A 21,325-nucleotide genomic window follows, 5' to 3' on the forward strand; every position below is an offset into this window, starting at 1 on the left:
TTTTATCGAAGATTTTTACCTAAAGCAGCAGAATTGCAGGCACCCCTTTTCATCGTGTTGACTGGTCTACTGATCTGATTGCTATCTTTACATAGTTTAAAAGCTTCACAGTCAAAATAACGCAGCTTGCTCATCCGGACGTAAAATTAGTACTTGTACCGATGCCAGTGATATCGGCGTTGCTGCTGCCTTGCATAAAATCACTGCTGATGGTCTTTTACCACGGTAATTTTTTTCTGTATATGATAGGGAATTGTTGGCTATTTATTTGTCAATTACACTTTTCTTATATGCTAGGAAGTCGTCAGTTTACTGTGTTTTGTGATCATCATCCCCTGACATATGCATGCTCCCCGAGACGTTTAAGTCATTTGGAGTTTATATCTCAATTTACCACGTTTCTAGCCTTGAGAACTTTGTCGCGGATGCTCTGTCAAGGGTCGAAGAAATTGATTATCCTGTATTTTGCAGCAGGTGGATGACCTTGAATTGAAAAACATTTTATCGAATCCAGACGTGCAGTTTAGAGTTGAAATTAATCGAAGTGCCAAATTTAAATTGAACTTAGTACGATATATATTTGTATTAATGTAATGTATAATATAATGTAATCCCAAATGTAACGGCATGATTGAGCGAACTCAAAGTTCTGAAAGCTTCCTTGAAATGTGTGGAAAATAATTCGTAGGTTGAAGCCTTGCCACTTATTCTGCTGGGACTGCGCAATGCTGTTCGCGAGGACTGGCAACATACGTCGTCTGAGCTTGTTGTAATGCTTGTCCGTAGACTACCTGGAGTTCTTTAGTGAATCTGTGAAGAAATTGGCCCAGCCTGAGCTTATTCAACAGCTGAAAGCGACTTTCCGTAATGTAAAGCCGGTACAAGGTACTCAGGTTGTTTATATTCATAAAGATTTGTTCACTTGCGATCATGTCTTTGTTAAATACGATGCAGTTCGCAAACCATTACAACCGCCATATGATGGACCATTCCTTGTAATAAGGCGAAAGCCGAAGTTTTTTCTTTTGCAGTTCCAGAACGCTCAGAGATGGGTATCGTTGGATAGAATGAATCCGGCATTCGTTCCAGTGAAAGATTTAGAGTTGTCTACGGTGATCCAGGGGAAAAAGCACCATCCGGATGATCCACCTCAACAGGCCAATCTGCAGACGTCCAGCGAACTTCCAGGATCATCTGTCTTCTCGAAGAGGGGAAGGCGTTTCCGCTTTCCAGAACCGCTTCGCGGAGGAGGAGGGTGGCTGTGGCGATACGCTAATTTCTGTCACTGCTAACCTACGTCATCGCTTCGGGGGATGTTCTGCTTGTGGTGACGTACAAGGAGTCGCTGCCAACCTTCGTCACAACCGATCCATGGTTGTTGCACGGATGATGTCATTTGCATATTCTCTGAAATGTGTGCAGCGTATAAAAGGATTGAGCTATATTATGTAGATACTGCTTCACTACGTTCACTCGCTGGTTATAACTGTTAATTCTCAAATGTAAATTTATATTCTGTCTGCTCGCAGTCCTTAGTGCTGTGTATCTTATGTTTAACTGTTATTTGTTACCGCTGTGTCACCCGTCTTTCCGTGAGTGTCTTAATCCTGTCTGACATCGTCTGTAAGGATCCTATTTTTGGAAGCACCTATCTACTTCAGATATTGTTAAAGAGAGAGGTGCGAACCGGGCGATGTCAGGAAGAAGACTGTTTATTATACAAGAGAGGACACAATATACAAGCACATACACACCTACGCAGATAACTAGAAATGACCGGTTGATGGACATGCAGCGTCATCTATACACATACATGTATAACAAATTAGTGCGATTACATTTCTAAAACCCGCCCTTAATCGCACATTTTCAGACAATACAAATTTGGGTAATGCTTTCGTGAGCATATCAGCAGTTTGCAATTTAGTACAAACATATTCAATTTGAATATTATTTTCTTTGATAAGATCACGTAAAAACTTGATGTCCAAGTGCTTTAGCCTACCATAACTATTCTCATTTGTTACACATTTAATGCAAGATTGATTATCTTCATATACAACAAAATTTTCAAAGTTAATTATTTCAGAAGATACGTTCTTAAACCACAAAAGATCTTGAATTGCTTTTACCATAGCAATAACTTCTGCTTCGGTAGAAGACAAAGCAATACAATTTTGTTTCTTGCACGACCATATAGGACAGTCATTTATCATATTACCTGAGACTGATTTTCTATCATTGGAATTTGCTCCCCAATCTGCATCGACATACACTGACAATTTTGAAACAGGGGAATCATTTCTTTTATATTTCATTTTACAAATATACAAATACAACGCCACAACAGGCAAATTGCCCAACGAGGTGGCTGACTTAAGAACATCATGGATCCCCGAGCCCCTACCTACTACTGCTACACCACACATGCACCCCCCCCCAACGAATCGGTACATGCGGGAATGTACGTGTAGTGCAACCTGACGTAAAGTTTGTTTCTGTGTAATGCTTGTTATGTGTAGTGCTGTCATCTGCCCCCAGTTTTACAAACTATGAGTGAAGTGTTATGATTGAATGATTTACCGTTGTAGGACTGTTGCTCTCTGTGGCGAGACTTTTTAACGGGGAGATCGGCTCGCATTTGCGCCTTGAAGTTGTGAACCACAGAAAACCAACTTCAGCCGACCACCACTGTGGGGTTCGAACCCGGATCCTCGCATCACGAGTCCGGCACTATAACCACTCGACCACCACAGCGGCTGTCAACCGTTCCCTTTAAATATCTGAGGACCCTTTTCAAGGCACTAAAAGCAACATCAGTTGGATGCTCTTGGAGCTGACTCAAACAATTGACAGCAAACAGAATATCGGGTCGAGTAACGTGAGCCAGGTACAACAGAGAACCTATGAGCTCCCTGTACGGTCCTTCGAACAAATTCCCACTCATGAAATTAGCAGATGTTGATTTCGGTTCCATTGGAACAGCACTAGGTTTGCAATCATTCATATTAAATTTCTGTAACAATCTTAAAATATAGGATTTCTGATCAAGATATAAACAATCAGAAGAGAACTCCATATGAATACCTAAGGATTCTGTTGCTAATTCATATTTTGACATTTCGAACTCTTTAGATAACATAGCAATAATTATTTTAAGCTCCTTATCATCTGAGCCGGCAATTAACAAATCATCTACATACAAAGCAATGATAATTTTCTTAGCATCATTAAAATTTCGGATAAAAATACACGGTTCAGAAATACATTGAATAAAAACCTACTTTTACCACGAAGTTGACAAATTTCTGATACCGTTGGCGTGGGCTCTGTCTCAATCCGTAGAGACTTTTCTTCAGCTTGCACTTCCGGCCACTCTCGTCGTCATATCCCTGAGGTTGATCCATGTAGATCACTTCATTTAAGTCGCCGTTCGAGAACGCGGTTTTCACATCTAATACAAACACTTGTACTCGTGGTGATACTTCAAGAGAATCTACAAGTCGCAAAGCCGAGATATCAATGACTGGTGAATATGTTTCGTTGTAATCCAGTCCTTCTTTCTGCTAAAAGCCGTGCTTTGTGCTTGCCATTGCGTTTCTTTCTGCAGACCCACTTGCATGAGATAGCCTAATTTCCTCCAGAGTCCACACGTCGTTCTTGATCATGCATTTCATCTCTTCGTCCATGGCCTGCTTCCAGGGTCGCTGTTCCTCTTTCGAAAGCGATTGAATATCGTTGTATTCAAGAGTTTCTTGACAGGCAACCATTGCCATATAGGTATCAGGATACCGGATCGGCTGTTTAGTTTCTCTTTCGGATCTTCTTGGTTCTGGTGTGGCATGGCCGTTTTCATCACTTTCCTTCTTAGTTGGATCGCCATCACTGTCCTGAGAAGAGAAATTATCTTCCACGGTTGCATCATCGATGACGGCCTTCTTTTATTCATTGAATTTTACATTTCTTGAGACTATAATACGTTTCGTCTCTGGATCCATGAGTCGGTATCCGACGAAGATAATTTTCTTCGATCTCTTATCCAGTTTCTTTCTCAGAGCTGCAGGAGTTAACACGTACGCACTGCATCCAAAAACTCGAATATTGCTTAGATCAGGATCAGATCCAAACTTCAGTTTGTACGGTGTACAGTTCTTTACGGTATTTCTTGGAATTCGATTATTCAAGTACGCAGCAGCTCGAATTGCTTCGCCCCACATTTGTTTTGGCAAGTTGGCTTCAAATATGAGGGCCCGCCCTTTGTCCAGCAAAGTTCGATTCGCTCGTTCAGCAACTCCGTTCAACATTGGAGTATAAGGAGGAGCAGGATCAATCGTGATACCATTTTCTGTTGCGTAACGAACAAGTTCGCCTTTAACATATTCGCTAGCATTATCACAGTAGTATTTAGCTTCAGAAATTTTATCAGTTCTGTAGGAACCTCACTTTTCTTTTTCAGCAATCGAACCTCCATGAATCGTGAGTGATCATCAATAAAAGTGATGAAATACTTCTCACCCTCATGGGTCGCTGGAGTGATCGGGCTACAAACATCAGTGTGCACCATAGGCTCGGTTTCTCTTTTCCTCGGTCCTTTCCCAATCGGTTCAGCGCTCTGTTTGGAAAATGTACAGACTTCGCAAAATGAATCTTCAACTGGAAACCCGAGTTCGATGAATGACCCAACCTTCGATGCCACAGTTTCGCATTACACTCAGCAACATACGATGAAGCTATGCGAGGAGCGAAACCACTTACATACTGTTCTTTGCTGTTGAGTTGAGCTATGATGAAATTTTGATTTCCCTTCCGGACACGAAGATAACCGCGAATCCAGCTGCTTGAATTTGTTTCACAGACATCAGCTCACCGTTGAGCTCCGAAACATACAGCACTTTGGTCAGGGTCAGCTTTCTCCCGTCAAGTTCACCAACGATGGTTCCAATTCCCTGAATATTTAACCGTTCAGTTTTTGAAGCACAGTCAACAGTTTCATTCCATTCCCGCTTGCTACACATGTGTGACGTAGCACCGGAATCCACGATGAAGAACCCCTTGTCGACACCACCGACATCGTAAATCACAGCAGCCGATTCAAATTGCTTTGCAATGGAATCTTTCCGAAATAAACAATCCCGCTTGAAGTGCCGACACGACCGCACCCATAGCACTTTATGGTTGGTTTATATTTCTGGAATTTCGATGAGTTTCCTTTCTTCTTGGAAACACCAAAAGCAGCATCACAATTCGACGTAGCATTTTTCTCGATCGATTGTCCTTTTCTCAAACGAGTCTTTTCGTCACAAATTCCAGACTTAGAGAATCAGCCTAGTGACAATCTATCGCTAACTTGATTACATCATATTCCGTGGGTAATGACATGAGAAGATAAACATCCACTTTCGCCCCCGCGAATTTCATCGATGTGTTGACGCATCGAACATTCGCGTTTCTTTTTCATGGTAGCGAGTCTTTTGCGACGTAAAATCTGACTCAACGTCCCATCCTTTGTATACGTGGATTTCAGCTTGTTCCATATCTACAGGGCAGATCGTTGTTCACTCATGGACATCAACACCTTGTCGTTGATAAGAGTCATCAGCAATGCGTATGCTTCCTTGACCTCCCTTGGTTTCGCCTCATCCGCTTCATGTAGTAAGCAAGCATCAAGCTCTTTCGCAGCAAAAAGAGCCTCCACCCGTCTATTCCACAACGGATAATTCCCTCCGTTGAAAGGTTCCACTACATATTGAAGTTTCCCTTCCGCCAGGATGAAACCAACGAGACGATCGCTTACGAAACCACGCTCTGCTGTTAAAGAGAGAGGTGCGAACCAGGCGATGTCAGGAAGAAGACTGTTTATTATACAAGAGAGGACACAATATACCTACGCAGATAACTAGAAACGACCGGTTGATGGACATGCAGCGTCATCTATACACATACATATGTAACATTAACTAGTGCGATTACATTTCTAACAGATATCTGGCCCCCTCGACAACGAGAAAAAAAGATACTGTTTTAGTGAATAATTTTTTGTATTTCTTAAAATGTTATTGCAAGAAAAATGCGATTTGTATTTGAGCTGTTTTTTTTTCTCGCATTGTGACATTTCTGAGCAACTCCTAGTGATCTAAGTTGATGATTTTGTACGCCACCTATTTGCTGCTTGATTGTAATTTAAGGGCTTCGGCCTATAATGATAATAAACTCATTCCTTGATGGCCCGTAAAGGATGTGTGTTGATCTATTAGGGCCCAGAGGTGGGACGGTAGAGAGAAGTATATATCTTGGGCTGAGAAAACAGTCGTCTATCAAGGAACAGCTATACCATTACCATGAACTTTTATGTGAAGCGCCGGGGCTTATCCCCACATCTTCTCCGTCTTGGGTTGCATTTGGCAAACAAGCATGGCTTTATGTTCATTTTAGGATATAAATGAACATAGTTTTTAGACAGGTGTTTTGTTGATCGAAAAAATAAATCATTGTCCTTAATTGAACTCAGGAATAAGCAAAGTCCTTGTTTGTAACGGTAAAGAATCCTGGGGCTGTACTATCTCTTCATGCTTATCGGGAATCCGATCCGTATCCCCGCCGATTATGACAATATAAGCATGAAAGGGAAATTTCCGTACTAGCGGCATTCTTCCTCCGAAAACAAGCATGGTATTTCTCCGAATATTCGGATGACGATAAGCATAGGGAAGACCCACTGCTTAAGCAGCATCTGATCGGATATTCTCTTGTAGCGATGGCGGCGTCAATGGTTGCTCTCATTGATTACTTTTATAAGTATGACTCTGATAGTGAGGACAGTGACGAAGGTTCGGCTGAAAAACGGCAAGCCATCGATGCGCTCTCTCTGCGAAATGACGAGTTTATTCGGCTTTTCCGTTTATCCAAAAGAAACTTTCATATTCTGTGTAAAGAATTGCGACCGATACTCGAACCACGATCTCAGCTGAAGACAGCAATAACAGTGGAAAGAAAGGTAAGAATTATAAATTATTTATAATATAATGTCAAGATATAATGTCATTATATTAATTATAAATTTTAATAATATATAATTAATGAATAATTTTTGTGAACAATTGTGTTGAGTCAGCTGAAAACTATGGAACTCACTAAGCCTCGTTGAAAAATGTGTACAGATCGCGAAATGTCAGGAAATACTTTTCACGAACTCCTGCTTAAACACATGGGCTCAGAAAAACGAGAAGCAGTTGAGTACTTCAGAAATTTTCCAGGTAGTGCCTCAGAAGAACCATGATGCTCTTAAGACGGCTTGGGGGGGGGGCGCCCTCACGTGGATTAGGGGCCCCATGATTAGAATAAGTGCTGTGGTTTTCAAGAGTTTTTAAAGTGGTGGGTATGTGTACTTCTAATTTAAACAGGGGCCCTACAGATCACTATTTGTTTTTGTTTCATCATCAACTTGCAAAATATTTAAGGCCCAAACCCCCCCCCCCTTCCCTTGCATTTCTCATGTAAATCATTAAAATAATGTATCAGTGCAGAAATCAAAACATCACAAACGGGGGCAGTACCTACCTTTAATTACTTTTATTTTCGTCTAAGGCGCCATAGCTCAGGTTTATAAGATACTCGCTCAAAGTACCAGAGGCTGGTGGTTTAGAGCTGTCTCGTGTTCGATACCCGGTTCGTCATTGTCAGAAAACTTTCCTGACACAGGTGTACACAAAAATTGTGACATGGCCGCAGAAAAAATTGCTTCCACAGGGAGTTCCACATCGAGGGGTTAGTGCACCAACCTCTCCATGAGTATAAAAAACAAGCCTGCCCTTTCAGAATCGGCAATAAATTGTAGGTCCCAGTCTAATTAGTCCTCATGTGTAGAAAATGACTGTGGCGTGACAAAAATTATCAATATTCTCATCTAACAAATCCCAATACTTTGAATCCTCTTCCAACATCTGGGTCTTTCACCTGTGCATATTGCTTCTTACATACAACGAGATGTCTGGGGGGGACTTTAGGTAAACATAATACTACTTGCGACTGAACTGTGCACGGGATGAAACTTTGAACAGTTCAGTTTCAAAAATGTGTTTGATTGTACTTGTTTCATAGGTAATAAGCATTTTTCAGGCTTATTACTAATGAACGGCTTATCACAGGCAGGCGATGCTGAAATACACATTTCTGTTCAGTTAGATTTATCTTTGTCATTCTTTTGTTGGTTATTGCAGCGTGGATTCAAGGCACGAATTGTAATAATCTTTTTTTCAATTTCACAGGTGCTCTGTGCATTGCGGTTCTACGCCACCGGTGCATTCCAGAAAACCTTAAGCCAAGACGTATGCTTGGCTATGAGCCAACAGTCAGTTAGCAACATTATTGGTCAGGTTACTGATGCAATTAATGAACTGATGTTGGCGAAGTATGTGTCTTTTCCTGATCCATCTACATATGTAGATGTTCAGCAAAAATTCAAAGATGCATATGGGTTTCCTGGAGTCATTGGTGTCGTTGACGGCACCCATATTGCCATAGAGGCTCCTTCTCTTTATGATCCGAGGTTCAGAGAGGCTGATTTTGTTAATAGAAAAATGTATCACTCCATTAATGTACAGTTGGTGAGTAGTAATATCTGTATTGCCATTTTTTTTTTCTTCGTGAATAATTTTTTTTTTCTCCTTCAATGAAACTTAGCGTTACTGTTGTAATTTCTGCTCTCATAGGTTTGTGATGCTGACTTAAAAATTATAAATATCAACAGTCGATACCCGGGATGCACACATGATGCTTTCATATGGAGCAACTGTGGTTTGAGGGCACATATAGAAAACCAACAGCTTGGTTCGGAACCGTCAGGCTGGCTTCTAGGTCAATATATGTTTTACCTCTTTTTACATCCCAATAAGTTCTCATAAACTTGAGTTCTAAAAAGACTACCACATTATATTCAAATTTCTATTAACATGTCTCGTGTTTTTCCTTAGGTGACAGTGGTTACCCATCTGAACCATGGCTTTTGACACCTCTTGCTCACCCACAGACTGCTGCAGAGAAGCGCTACAATGATTGTCTGAAGAGAGCAAGATCTGTGATTGAGAGGTGCAATGGTGTCCTCAAGTCAAGGTTCAGGTGTTTAAGTAAGCACCGTACTTTGAAGTACAGCCCAACGATGGCATCAAGAATCGTCAATGCCTGTGCTGTGTTGCACAACATGTGCACAAATGAACGCATCGAGCTTATGTGTGATAGCGATGAGGATGATGACACTCCTTTCGATGACGAAATGACCCAAAGTCCTCAAGAAAGGAGAAACGGGTTGAGGACCAGAGAGAGGGTTATTGCAAATCATTTTTCAAGAATATAATATATTGGGTATGTAACATCATACACTATGGATAGGGCCTTTGTTTTTATGAAAAAAATTTTTCTCCCATTCACTTCCACATACATTTTTACCTCTGATATCCCATTAACTGTGGGTATAAAATGAAGAATAGATTTCTTAATTAGAAAGTAATTAGGATATTATATATTCATAAAAAAAACCTATTGGGAAACCATTGCCAAAATATAGTCATTTGAATGACATGCATTGTACGTGGGCGATACCTTGATTTTTTTTTTTAAATAATGGAAGTTTGGTCATACAAATTTTTTTTGGGAAAGCGCATTACATTTGTCGTAATTATCAGGTTTTTCCCTTTGATAATCGCTCTTATCTTGAGTTGCAGCATTTTAGATTCATTTGCCACCCTCACTTATTTTACTGGCAATTTGTTTTTGTTTTTTTTTCAGCCACCTTCCTATAGAAGCAGATGGCTGCTGTTGATTGGGTAAAGCAGAATCTGCCATTCAAAAGCATGGAATCTCTGTAAAGTCTTCAGCTCCTCTACATAATCACTTGAAGAATCAGATTTTCAACATCTTGGCAATATTCCATCACAGAGGTCAATATTTTGAAAGGCTTAAAATCTTATTAGGCATAGACCGGTTCTACTGGGTTTGTAAATATGTAAATTTTTACACATAATTTTTCCTACTGTAATTATTTTTTTTCAATCACATTTTATACTCCGCTTTTTTTAATACCGATTTGTAAGAGTACATTTATTAGATCATCACATTGACACAGCTCAGTATAAATAGATTTGTGTTACTACACAAATTGTGACATAACATCTGTCACAGCCCTGTTAAGTGCCTTTTTGTGTGACCACTTGAGCTTTCCTAATACTTATTTTCTAGTCCAATCATGAGGACAATAAATTTTTTATTTTATTCTTTATTATAACCTAGGCTATAATTCATCTTTATACCAACCCTCGTGTACTTTGCAACACTGTCCTCGGAATAGCAGAGAAAGACTTGTTGTATGAACTGTTTGTTGATTTCAGTCGGGACCTCTAAGACCACTAGTTTACATTTGCTCCTCTGTGAAGTCTTTTTTTTTTCATTACAGTGAATTTGCAACAAGTCTAACTCCAATAGCTTGAATATCTGTTTCAGTATGAGTGTGCAGCTCATTAATTAAATATGCGTGCTTGCTTGTTAGAAATACCATTCCCTCATAGATTATTACTTCAGTGAAGAGATACTGATGAAATTTATGTTTATATATATTTGCCCCCCTGACGCCTACGGCGTCCAACCCCCCCCCCCAACTTCTCCAATGGAGCTAACTACTCGTTACGTCTTCTTTAATTATAAAGCTAAATTTTCCTCAGGCACTGCTAATGTCTGCGAAATAGCTATTCATTGCCAGTTTTCTATTCTGATTTCGATAAGCAATGCACTGCCATCATAAATACAAAAGAATACTCTATGCAATGCTTAATTGGAGTTGTGTTTTGTTTTTAAAACTCAAATTCATTTTTTTTCATTATATAGAAAGTCAGTAATTTTTTTCCCCCCTAGAATCAAATTCTGCTACAACGATTTTTTTTTTTTGCGGGTGTTAAAAATTAGAAATTCCTTTTACAACTAAATTTAGTTATAATGAAGTGATTTCTTCGGTCTCCTGGAGTTCGTTATAACGGGATTCGATTGTGCAAGAAATTTCTGTTAATTTAATGCTGTTTGAAGGATAAGATATACATACCACTTGAAGGGGGTCTGCTGTACAATTACAGATCACTAGTTTTTACCATGTGTTTGTGTTTTCATTGCACACGTACCATTTCTGTGTAATCTTATTTTGTCTGTGAAGATCAGTGTAATGTATTTTATGTATATGTAATTGTGCTATATGAGATAATTTTATGGAATAGGGATATATTGTAAGCAAACTCGACTGGCAATTTCAATAAAAATTTATCAATTTCTGTATACCATGTGTGAATACTCCATTGCTTTTTTTCTTAGTGTTAATCAAGTATAAAAACTACAAATGAAAATTCAGTAGAAATGCATTCATACATTTCATTAAGAGAAAAACCATACTAATAACTGCATGGAGTCAAAACGCCAATTTGAGACATTATTTGATAAAACGAACTTTGAACCTCCAGTACTAAGGGAGCAAAAATATTTGTGGTGGCTCACCTAGGATTGTTGCCAAGTGTGGAGATGGCGTGAGAGGATGCTGATTCAATATGTTGTGTTGTCTATGATTCATTAAGCGCTAATTACATTTTCATTTTTACAAGCGTTCATGTCCAGGTTTGGAAATGGGTGTGATATTTCCTTTCCCTGAAACAATTATAATTCCATGTTTTACACCTGACATGAAATTTTCAATGAAAAATTCACCATGGATCTAGATATGCTCACAATGAGCAAGCTTCATAGCACTGCAGCATGACAATAGAATTATTCTCCATCTTTCGGAAGTGTGATGCAAAAAAAAAAAAAAACTTTAATCAACGTTTCAGAACTTGAATGAAACTGATGAGCATAATTTAAGAAAAAAAACAACATAAAAACAGCGCATAAAATTTATTTTATTTCTTTTGAATTAATTGAAACAATAATTTGTTTCTCTCCTCTTCCATTTTTATTCGTCTCTCCTCTAATTGCAATTTTTTTTCCTCAAGTGCAAATAATTTTTCTAAGCCATCAGCCACATTTTTTAATGCTGCTGCGTTAGTTCCGTGGGCTTTGGCAGTGGCTTCATGAGCCTGCGCTGCTGCTTTCTGCGCTTCGATGAGCTCCAGCATTGCGTCTTTTTTTCGTTTCCCCCTCATTCGCTGAACACCATTTGGGTCAGAGCTACCCACAGGAGTTGGCAATGGATTTTGGGCAGCATCGAGGGGTTGAGCTGGCAGTGGCGCTGTGGTGGGAGCTGGCCGTGGTGCTGGAGCTGGCGGCGGTGCTGTGGCGGGAGCTGGCGGAGGTGCTGCGGTGGGAGCTGGCGGAGGTGCTGCGGTGGGAGCTGGTGATGGCCCTGGGAAAGGTGCTGGCAAAATTTCCTCATCAGAGCAATAGGGATCTGTAAATTACAAGTTTGATTTGATCAATAACTCTAGTAATTCATCATAATAACAATGTAAGCAAACTTCAGACATTAGTCTAGTGTAGTGGTTTTTCACCGGTGCTTCACGGAGCCCTTCGCAGCTGCTTCAGAATATTGAGAACTGCTGGTCTAGTGCAATGGTTTCCAATCTTTTGAAAAGTGAGAGTCCTTCTTTTATTTACCAATTTATGTTGGTATGAATATAATGTGTTATTAGATTTTTTCATACCTACCCTTGTAGGAAGACAATTTTTTTTTGCTTGCTTAAGTATCTAGTACAAATTAACTAGCAAAAACAGATATAGTAATACCTTTAAAAGTACGTTTTAACGAAGTGATTTGACAGAATATTGATTATTTAGCTTGTTTTCCCAAAATATCAATTTCCTTGCAATTCATTGCAATTACCAATAAAATATTTTTTTCTGATTAAAAATAAAATTATTAGTTTTTTTTAAATGATTGATATTGGATTTTAACTGTGCTATGCAATTATTTACGTAAATATTGAACTGGTAACCGACTGATTTTTTTGTGTGGATTGATTTTGACTGATCCGAAAGATTAATGCTACAACAGAGCGAAATGAAGCTAAGCAACGAAAGTTCAGTGTTAAAAATGTTCACAGAGTTATGCCTTGATTATGGGTTTTTAAACACAGCTACCCAATTCTGTGTAGAATATATACACAATGTAAAAAATGAGTAGTGTAAAAAAAATAGCATAACAAAAATTGTTGCCTTACCAAGCTCTGTGGCTGTAATTGTGAAACTATTCATGGAGATCCTAGAACTCTCCATGACATGCAGTGGCTCTTCTTCTTCTGCAGGATAGAAGAGAACCTGCTGCTCAACCATACCAGAGGTTGAAGGCTGGAAGAAAAAGCAATGTCCTCATGAAATATTTATTGATGATTTGTATAACAAAGAAATTAATCACTCACTGATATCATTATCTTACATTATATCATTGCGATTCAAAAAGGGACTATAACAGTTAATGGGTGCATGCATTGCTAAAAATGAGAAAAGTTGATCTCCTGAAAAGAAGGAAGTAGCTGAGGAACTCTACAGCGAAATTATACCAACCTGACTCTGATACGTGACAGTCTCAGCAACCTCTGCATTTCCATAGATAACAAAATCTCCAAGAAGGGAGACCACCTTCTCTTCCACTTGCGTCAATGGGCAGAACCTCGCCACGCCACCTCCAGTTTTTCCCATGTTCTTTTTCCGCGCAGCAGCCTTTTTTTTAATCTCGCTCTTGTACTTGATCCAAGTCTGAAAACAAGTTACGGTTGCCAATTTCAGAAAAAATAACATGAAACAATGTTTTGAACATCAAACAAGATGGAATGGTGTTGCAAATTTTATAGTTGTGTGGTAACTAACCCTTCAAGTGACAATGACGAGATATTATATATTCGGGTGAAAAAAATTTTGGCGCTTTAAAGTTTTTCTAATAAGATTTTTAGGGGGATTTGTCCATATAGTAACCATTACTTATTCTTTTTAAGAAGCTTCTCAAATAATCAGACTATATATTGAAGTAAATAGCAACACACTGTATGCAAGGATTATTTAATTTGATCAAAGATAGAGCGGTTAAAAAATGTATTAAATAAAGTATATAACATTTACTTACGGTTTTCCAATCTAGCCACGTTTTCTGCGGCCCCATCGGCATGGCATTTAATCTGTTGGCCAACCGCATCCACAACGCATCTTTATCCTCTCTAGTGAACTGAGAATCAAACTTCCCATCAATCATAGATTGATGGGAAATTATGAAATTTACCATTACCTCAAATTGCGCTGAGGTGGTTTTGGGCCGCCTTGTGCTACTTTTTGCGGACATCGTACCCTATCAGCTTGTGCCTATACGTGAATGAAAACAAATATTTTGCACGTGCAATGCAAGTGAATTTGTTGCCAACGTCGCTGAACAAAAAAAACCTGTAAATGTTAGTAGTAGTTGTATATCCCAAGCCTAACGTTGATTGGTCGGCGGTCGATCATCCAAAGGGAAAACTGTCTTTCCCTACGCAGAAAGTCATTTCTTTCAATTTTCCCTCTTTTACGTCACGTGACCTTAAGGATGACGATGATGAAAAATTTCTTGGTAGCGTTTTTCGGATTATTCTTACCGTCATTCTTATGAACCGATGCTTATGATTCGGATGGGATGAGAATAAGCATGAGGAGCTAGTACTGCCCCTGATTATATATTATGTACAGTATATATGCGGTTATATATGGGGTAAATATACATGGGATATTTTCTGGGGTCATTTTTATGTTCTGAAATCCCTTGGGTAACTTTCGTCAATTTTCCAATGTTTATTGACGAGTATATCTTCTTTTCACTATCCTGATTATGATACAATAGATCGATATCTGTGGTTTTACGAGTAAATATGATTATAATAAGTATTGATCTGAGTTTTTTTTTTTTTTGATATATATTTTTTTCTTTTTTTAATATAATATATGCGCAGATTTCTTGGCTAATATAAATTTCTTTGCACTCTTTACAGAAACAGTATGAGTATTTTTCATTTTGTTCCCTATGCCGCCATCTGTGCACACAGGGAGGTATCTAAACCGCCTCCTCTGTGGATTTTTGTTGATTATGCTGCTTCGTCGAGATTTTCTGGATTAGCCGTTTTTTCGGTCCAGTTTTTCATGAACTCATTTCACTCTATCCCATGGTCCAGCAACGACACGATCTCCACCGCTCAATGCAGGGCCGGGACTAGAGGACTTAGTTTTCCGGTTTTCTTCCTTTTCCTCACAAGAAAGGAGCCCAGTAACAAGACAACCTCCGTTGCTTGATGCGGGGTTCTACTTAATTGCGGTACTTAGGGTCCATAGTTATATTTCAACGGTGTAACGCCGTGAAATATATACTAAATACTAAGAAAGAGCATGGTAATAGATGTAGGTGTGAACCCGCGTCGTCTCCGATTGGTCAAAAACCGGAATTTCAACTTTCTTCAGCTTTTAAAAGCGGGCGACTAACGGGTAAAATTTCTTGATGTTTCCGATTTTGACAATTGTTAGCGATCGGGCCAATCGGAATAAGGGAAAGCTCCGTTCATTTGCATAGCGTTTGTCAGTAACTTCTATCGCTCACAATCTAGTTCAAATACTGATTTATTGATTAAAATAAAACGTGTCAATTTTCATTTGAAAACTCAAACTTGGTACTCTCGTAAATTTGAAAGTATTGAGCGAATCGTTCGACATCAGTTAGTAGTTTGGAAAAAGATGACTATATTCACCAGACATGTTTGGTTAAGGAGATTTTATCAAAATAATTTTAAGTTATAAAATAATTATACCAGGCCCCTACATTTAGTTTTTCCAAAGGCGGTAAAATCCCGTACCAACCCTACAGTTGAAATGCATTCATTTCGTGATCTGAAGGGATTTTCAATCCTGCAGATATCCATCCATCCAAAAGATTATTAATAGGGCTAGGATTTTTATGCACTATAAAACATGCGTTTATGCTCTTGAAAAACGGTAAATATGCCATAAAATTTTTTCCATTCCTATCTCAAATAACATTAGTATATGATAATAAGTGTTGATGCAGTCTGAACTATTTTCAACCAATACTTATTTTTGCATGAACAAAAATTGGTTTTATTAACTAATCTCATCGAACCGAAAAATTTCCCCACAAATTCAGAATTAATGTGTTGCCATCTATAGGTAAAAATGAAGTTGAGTACTGTATTATTTAGCTTTAGAAAAGCATTGCACAATATTAAAAAATTTTTTTAAATAATTCTTTTTAGATAAGATTCTCGAAAATTCCCCCATTTAGCCATTTTTTCCCACGAGTTACCATCATCAGAAAATGATTAATCTATATACAGCCACCCACCAGTGTTCTTAGAGGTATAGTATTTTTATGTCATTGCTGATAGGTTGAAGAATCTGAATTTCAGGATTTTTTACCAATCAGCAACGACGACCATAACATTTTTAGTGCATAAAAATCCTAGCCCTAAGAGCGTGACTCAAAAAAACTAGTCTGAAGCGGGAGGAAATTTTACTTTTTATCGAAAATTATGAAATATGCAAAATACGCCTTAAAATTTTGAAAACATTTAACTCGTAAAAATGGCGGGATATGCAGAAACATAGAAATCGGAGCCCTACATAAACTCGCCTCGGTTCAGTTATATAAATAATAAATAAGTTAATACAAACATTTTTATTTATAAATTAAACTCAATTATCTATAACTGAACCAAAGCGGGTTTACTGAGACCAGAGTGGATGGGGAAAATTATAAATTCTAGATCTCCCCCCTCCCTTTTATACTTTATGGCAGGAGTGGCCAACAGCTCACCCACGGGCCCCTGACAATGTAAAATTATCAAATTATAAGGTGTTAAATCAAATTTGTGATCATTATTCGAGCTATTCGTTCAACAGCAGAAAGCTACTTACATTCATTATTGTTGGTGACGAAAATAATTTACTGTTATCACCAAGGCCCGGATGATGTTGCCCTGAAAAACTAAAAAAATGTCATCAAAGTAATAAAACAAAGTGCTCTTCAAAAGCCATGACACCATCAAAATCATACGTAACGTTTTTCCCCCCTCTCGTTCAGATTTCATCAAAAATAACAATTTTTCTAATAAACGAGTTTTAATTCACATGTTATGCCCCCCCCCCACAATGGGGTTGACAGGGTTCCGACTTGGGAGCCCCACATGAATCTTATCATTTTTGTACAAGAAATTGAGTATTGAGTCCAGTGAAGCAGCTGATCGGAGGGCCCTGTTGCTAGATATGACATGACTTTTTTTCCCAGTAAAAAATGAAACACCCCCCCCCCCCCACCCCGAGAAAATCCTGTGTATGCATGCCTATGGTTAGGAAACCAAAAAACGTCTTTTATTTTCCAAGAAATTCAAACATTTTACCGTTAGTGCTCAATGCAATTAGTATTCATATAATTTTCCTCAATCTTTTCCATTGTAAAAAAATGTAATAGTGAAAAATTATCGTGAAAATGCAAATGTCATCAACATCCGGGTCCTGCTTATCACCATACCCTTTTCGAAAACACAAATTGCTCCTGAAACTTGGCACACGGGTAATTTGTTTTCCTACTTTTTCTGCAACCTCGGTTGGCAAATTGCCTATATCAGAAAAAAAAAATTGGAACAAATGTTTCATTTGTGAGAAATTCAAACTATCAATAGGTTTGATGGAAATTTGCAGAAGAAACTGATTTTCGATGCATTACATGTGTGGCTGGGAACGAATATTGTTTTGAAGATACTATAGCCACACACTTGAAATAGCTATTAATTAAATATTATCATTATCCCATTACGACCGAGCTCAATCGATCGTGCAGGTGAAGAACTTAAACATTCATGTTCTCAAAAATTCCCTGGTCTTAAAGGGTTATCAAGTCTCCTTAGGTAAAACGGAATACAACGTCCACAGTGTAAAAGCCAAATCAAAACTGTTTTTTTTCGCTTTTTGCCCTCCCGCTGCGGTTTGACGATTAAAAAAAGAAATACACTGCTCAAAACAATTAGGGGAGCACATGGTTTTAACAAAATTACGCAAAGATGTATACCGATAAGTAACATAAAATGAATCATCCATAATTTAAAGCCTAGCAGGAAACGGAAGAAGAAAACTTCATATGCAAATCAAAGTTCATGACGTCAAAAACCAGAAAAAGGAGATAAGGGCAGAAATCGGGATGTTGCAGAAACGTCTGTTTTACTGCCGTAACTGTGAAATTCGATTCCGCAGTATTTTTTTTTTGAGACAAGGTGACTTGAGGATGTCTCAACAACGTGATTTACCGGAATCCATGGCATGGCGTGTTATACGCAGACTGGAATCCGGGCAAACACAACGTAGTGTCGCGGACGCTGTTGGAGTCGCCAGAAGTGTTGTTGCAAGGCTGTGGAATCGATTCCAAGAAACAGGAAATGTTAGACGTCGACCAGGGCAAGGTCGGCCACGCGCCACTACAGCAACTGATGACCGGTATATACGGTTAACAGCCCGTCGAAACAGAACAGAGAATGCTACGCAGCTGCAAAGACGGTTGCTCTTGGCAACAGGACGAAGGATGTCCAGCCAAACAGTACGTAATCGGCTTCATGAGGGAGGGCTCTATGCACGTAGGCCAATGGTCTGCATTCCGTTGACCCCACGCCACCGTGCGGCCCGAAGAAGATGGGCTGCTGAACATCGAGATTGGGAGCAACATGATTGGAGCCAAGTGCTGTTTACAGACGAGTCCCGATTCATTCTGGAGTGTGACACTCGACGTGTTCTGGTATGGAGGGACAGGGGCACTCGAAATTACCCCGCATTCGTTCGTGAAAGGTCACAATACAGACAAGCTGGTTGGATGGTATGGGGTGGAATCAGCATAGGCGGACGTACGGACCTGCATATCATTCGGAATGGCACTTTGACGGCCCGAAGGTATGCAGACGAGATACTGCGACCTCATGTCATCCCTTACGCTGGAGCCATTGGAGATTCCTTTGTTTTCCAGGATGATAATGCCCGACCGCATAGAGCTCGTCTGGTGGAGAACATGCTCGAAGCTGAAACAATACAACGTATGGAATGGCCAGCGTGCTCTGCTGACCTGAATCGACGCATTGCTGCGCGACCAAGGCCGCCTGTTACTGTCCGAGACTTGCAGATTGCACTTCTTGAGGAGTGGAACAGTATTCCCCAAAGTCTGATCGATAACCTCATTGCATCCATGGCAAACAGGTGTGCAGCAGTCTTTACTGTTTAGACATGATGCATGAGTTTTAATAGGGCGTGTGGTCTCCTCGAACAGCTCTTTTTTTTATCGTTTACATGTAACCAAATTGTTGCCCTAAATCATCTTTTCATGTTTTTTCCATATTTTCAAAGAATTAAAGCTTAATTCCAAATTTTTTTACGTCTTTTTTCCGTATTGCGCATTGATACGCTTGTACTATCCATTGTATGCCAATACGTGGCTGTCTCGCACGGTTTTCTTCACTTTTTTGCTTGCTTCCCCTAATTGTTTTGAGCAGTGTATATATACAGTACAGCAGCAGAAAACCGGCATGCACACTATTAGCACCCTCCCGGCACGAGTAAACCACGCCCACTTCCTGATTCGGAAACTCTAATCGAACTCTTATGATGAGAACATAGTGATTCTGAAAACCAGCGTTGTCTCGGATTGGTTGAAAACCCGAATTTCAAGCTAATAAAAAGTTGAAATTCGGGTTTTTAATTAATTGGAGACGACGCGGGTTTTAAGAATCGTAAATACGGACGCACTATGTTTACACCTACAGACACTCACCGTGTTGTGCCAGACACGGCAAAAATTATTTAACATCAAATCAATGAACGTATTCATATACTGGGAGATTCAAAACTCAACGTGCAAACTTTCAGGGGAGGTTGAAAACACAAAGAACAGCATGCTACATTGATGTCCAATTTTTTTAAACTTCGAAAATGTTATTTAACCACTTGCCTAATTTGTTTGTGTCAGACACAGAGAGTCATCCGCTTCTTTCCGAAACTGATTTGCCCGTATTTAGCACGGGTATCGTAATCCTTGCCCCTAGAGGGCGCTAACTTTTAACGAAAGGCAAAAAATTAAATCTGCACAAACGCAATGACTTCAAGCGACATCCACCTACAGATGGTGGCACTAGATCATAGTTTCTCAAACCTTTTTGTCCCGTCGTCCCCTTCTTCCAATTTTTTTTTTCTCATCACCTACAAGTCCAATCTTCCCATAGGATTCTGTACTAAAACCACAGCTTCTACCGCTCTTGGACCATTCCACGCCACCAGAGAGCGATATTGCCCACTTTGGGGAAACACTGCACTAGATGAAGAGGGTATGGACTGCTATTATACGGTATTTGGAATCCCAATAGACCAATTATGGTTCTGATATATATCTTTACACATCTGATTTCGCAATATTTGCCCCTAGAGGGCGCTAACGAAAAGTAAACATTTAACTAAATCTGCACAAACGATATGGCTTCTTGCAACAGCAATACAGTGTAATTCAGAAAAGATGGAGAAACTTTTTAAGAGGTGATAGCACACACACCAATACAAACAATTGTCATCAAAGAATGCATGGTCTAACATGAAACGCAAACACGCTAGACCGTTTCGAAACGGCTGCTCCCCAAACATTAAAGGGGTGTAATGTGATAGGCCTCCTCGTGGTGCACTCTGGGTAACGCCAAATCTATCACACGTCATTGTCATCGCTTTTTGTGCTCATATACTTCACCTTCAATAGCCCAAATTACATGTTTATTTCTACACATCTTGCAGTACATGTCTTGCGTCTCGTTTTGTCCTGTACATGTTTTTGTCTTTTGTGTCCAACCCCTCATTGTGGGCCCCGCTCAGGCGGGGAGGGGTCCTCCCGGATGGGGCATTGCTTCTAGCGTATGCTCCATCCGGGACGCTGTCTACCTGCGTGTTTGCCGTGCGTGGAGACCCGTAAGGCTGGAGATGGGGATCCTGGTTAGCCTGATGCGCTAGCTTTGGCCTCGGATTCAGCCGAAACGGGAGGCCTGGATTAGCCCCGTCTGGGTCAATCGGCTGGTCGCCTCGGTGGCTAAAGGGGTTACACTACTGGGCAGGTAGAGGGGCCGGGCCTGCCGGACGTCGTTGAGGTTTGTTGGTGCTGCTTCACGGCGATCTTGGATCTTGAACGCGTCTGCTCGCCTGCTTCGGTGGTGTATAGCTCTCACCTAACCTGACGTTGCTACTAACCTTCATCGGTTACGTGTGCGCGTCCCCTTGTAGGGCTCCATGGTGGGCATGGTCGGTAGGGGCCGAACACATTATCTCCAAA

At 39.7% G+C, this 21,325-nt stretch overlaps 1 protein-coding gene across 1 annotated transcript; it reads right to left on the bottom strand.

Moving 5' to 3' along the window:
- Positions 1-11,904: 11,904 nt before the first annotated feature.
- On the bottom strand, positions 11,905-14,591 carry LOC149074078 (uncharacterized). The gene is made up of 4 exons (XM_089246392.1): positions 14,081-14,591; positions 13,525-13,716; positions 13,182-13,308; positions 11,905-12,412 (listed from the first exon to the last, which is right to left on the bottom strand). Exons 1-4 carry the CDS (start codon positions 14,291-14,293, stop codon positions 11,925-11,927), a joined length of 1,020 nt encoding a protein of 339 aa, XP_089102518.1. The 5' UTR covers positions 14,294-14,591; the 3' UTR covers positions 11,905-11,924.
- Between the last annotated feature and the right edge of the window lie 6,734 nt (positions 14,592-21,325).

The sequence above is a fragment of the Pholcus phalangioides genome, unplaced genomic scaffold (genome assembly GCF_987345545.1).
Source record: "Pholcus phalangioides strain wild (caught in Gottingen) unplaced genomic scaffold, Ppha-v1.0 ptg000017l_1, whole genome shotgun sequence".
Taxonomy (NCBI): domain Eukaryota; kingdom Metazoa; phylum Arthropoda; class Arachnida; order Araneae; family Pholcidae; genus Pholcus; species Pholcus phalangioides.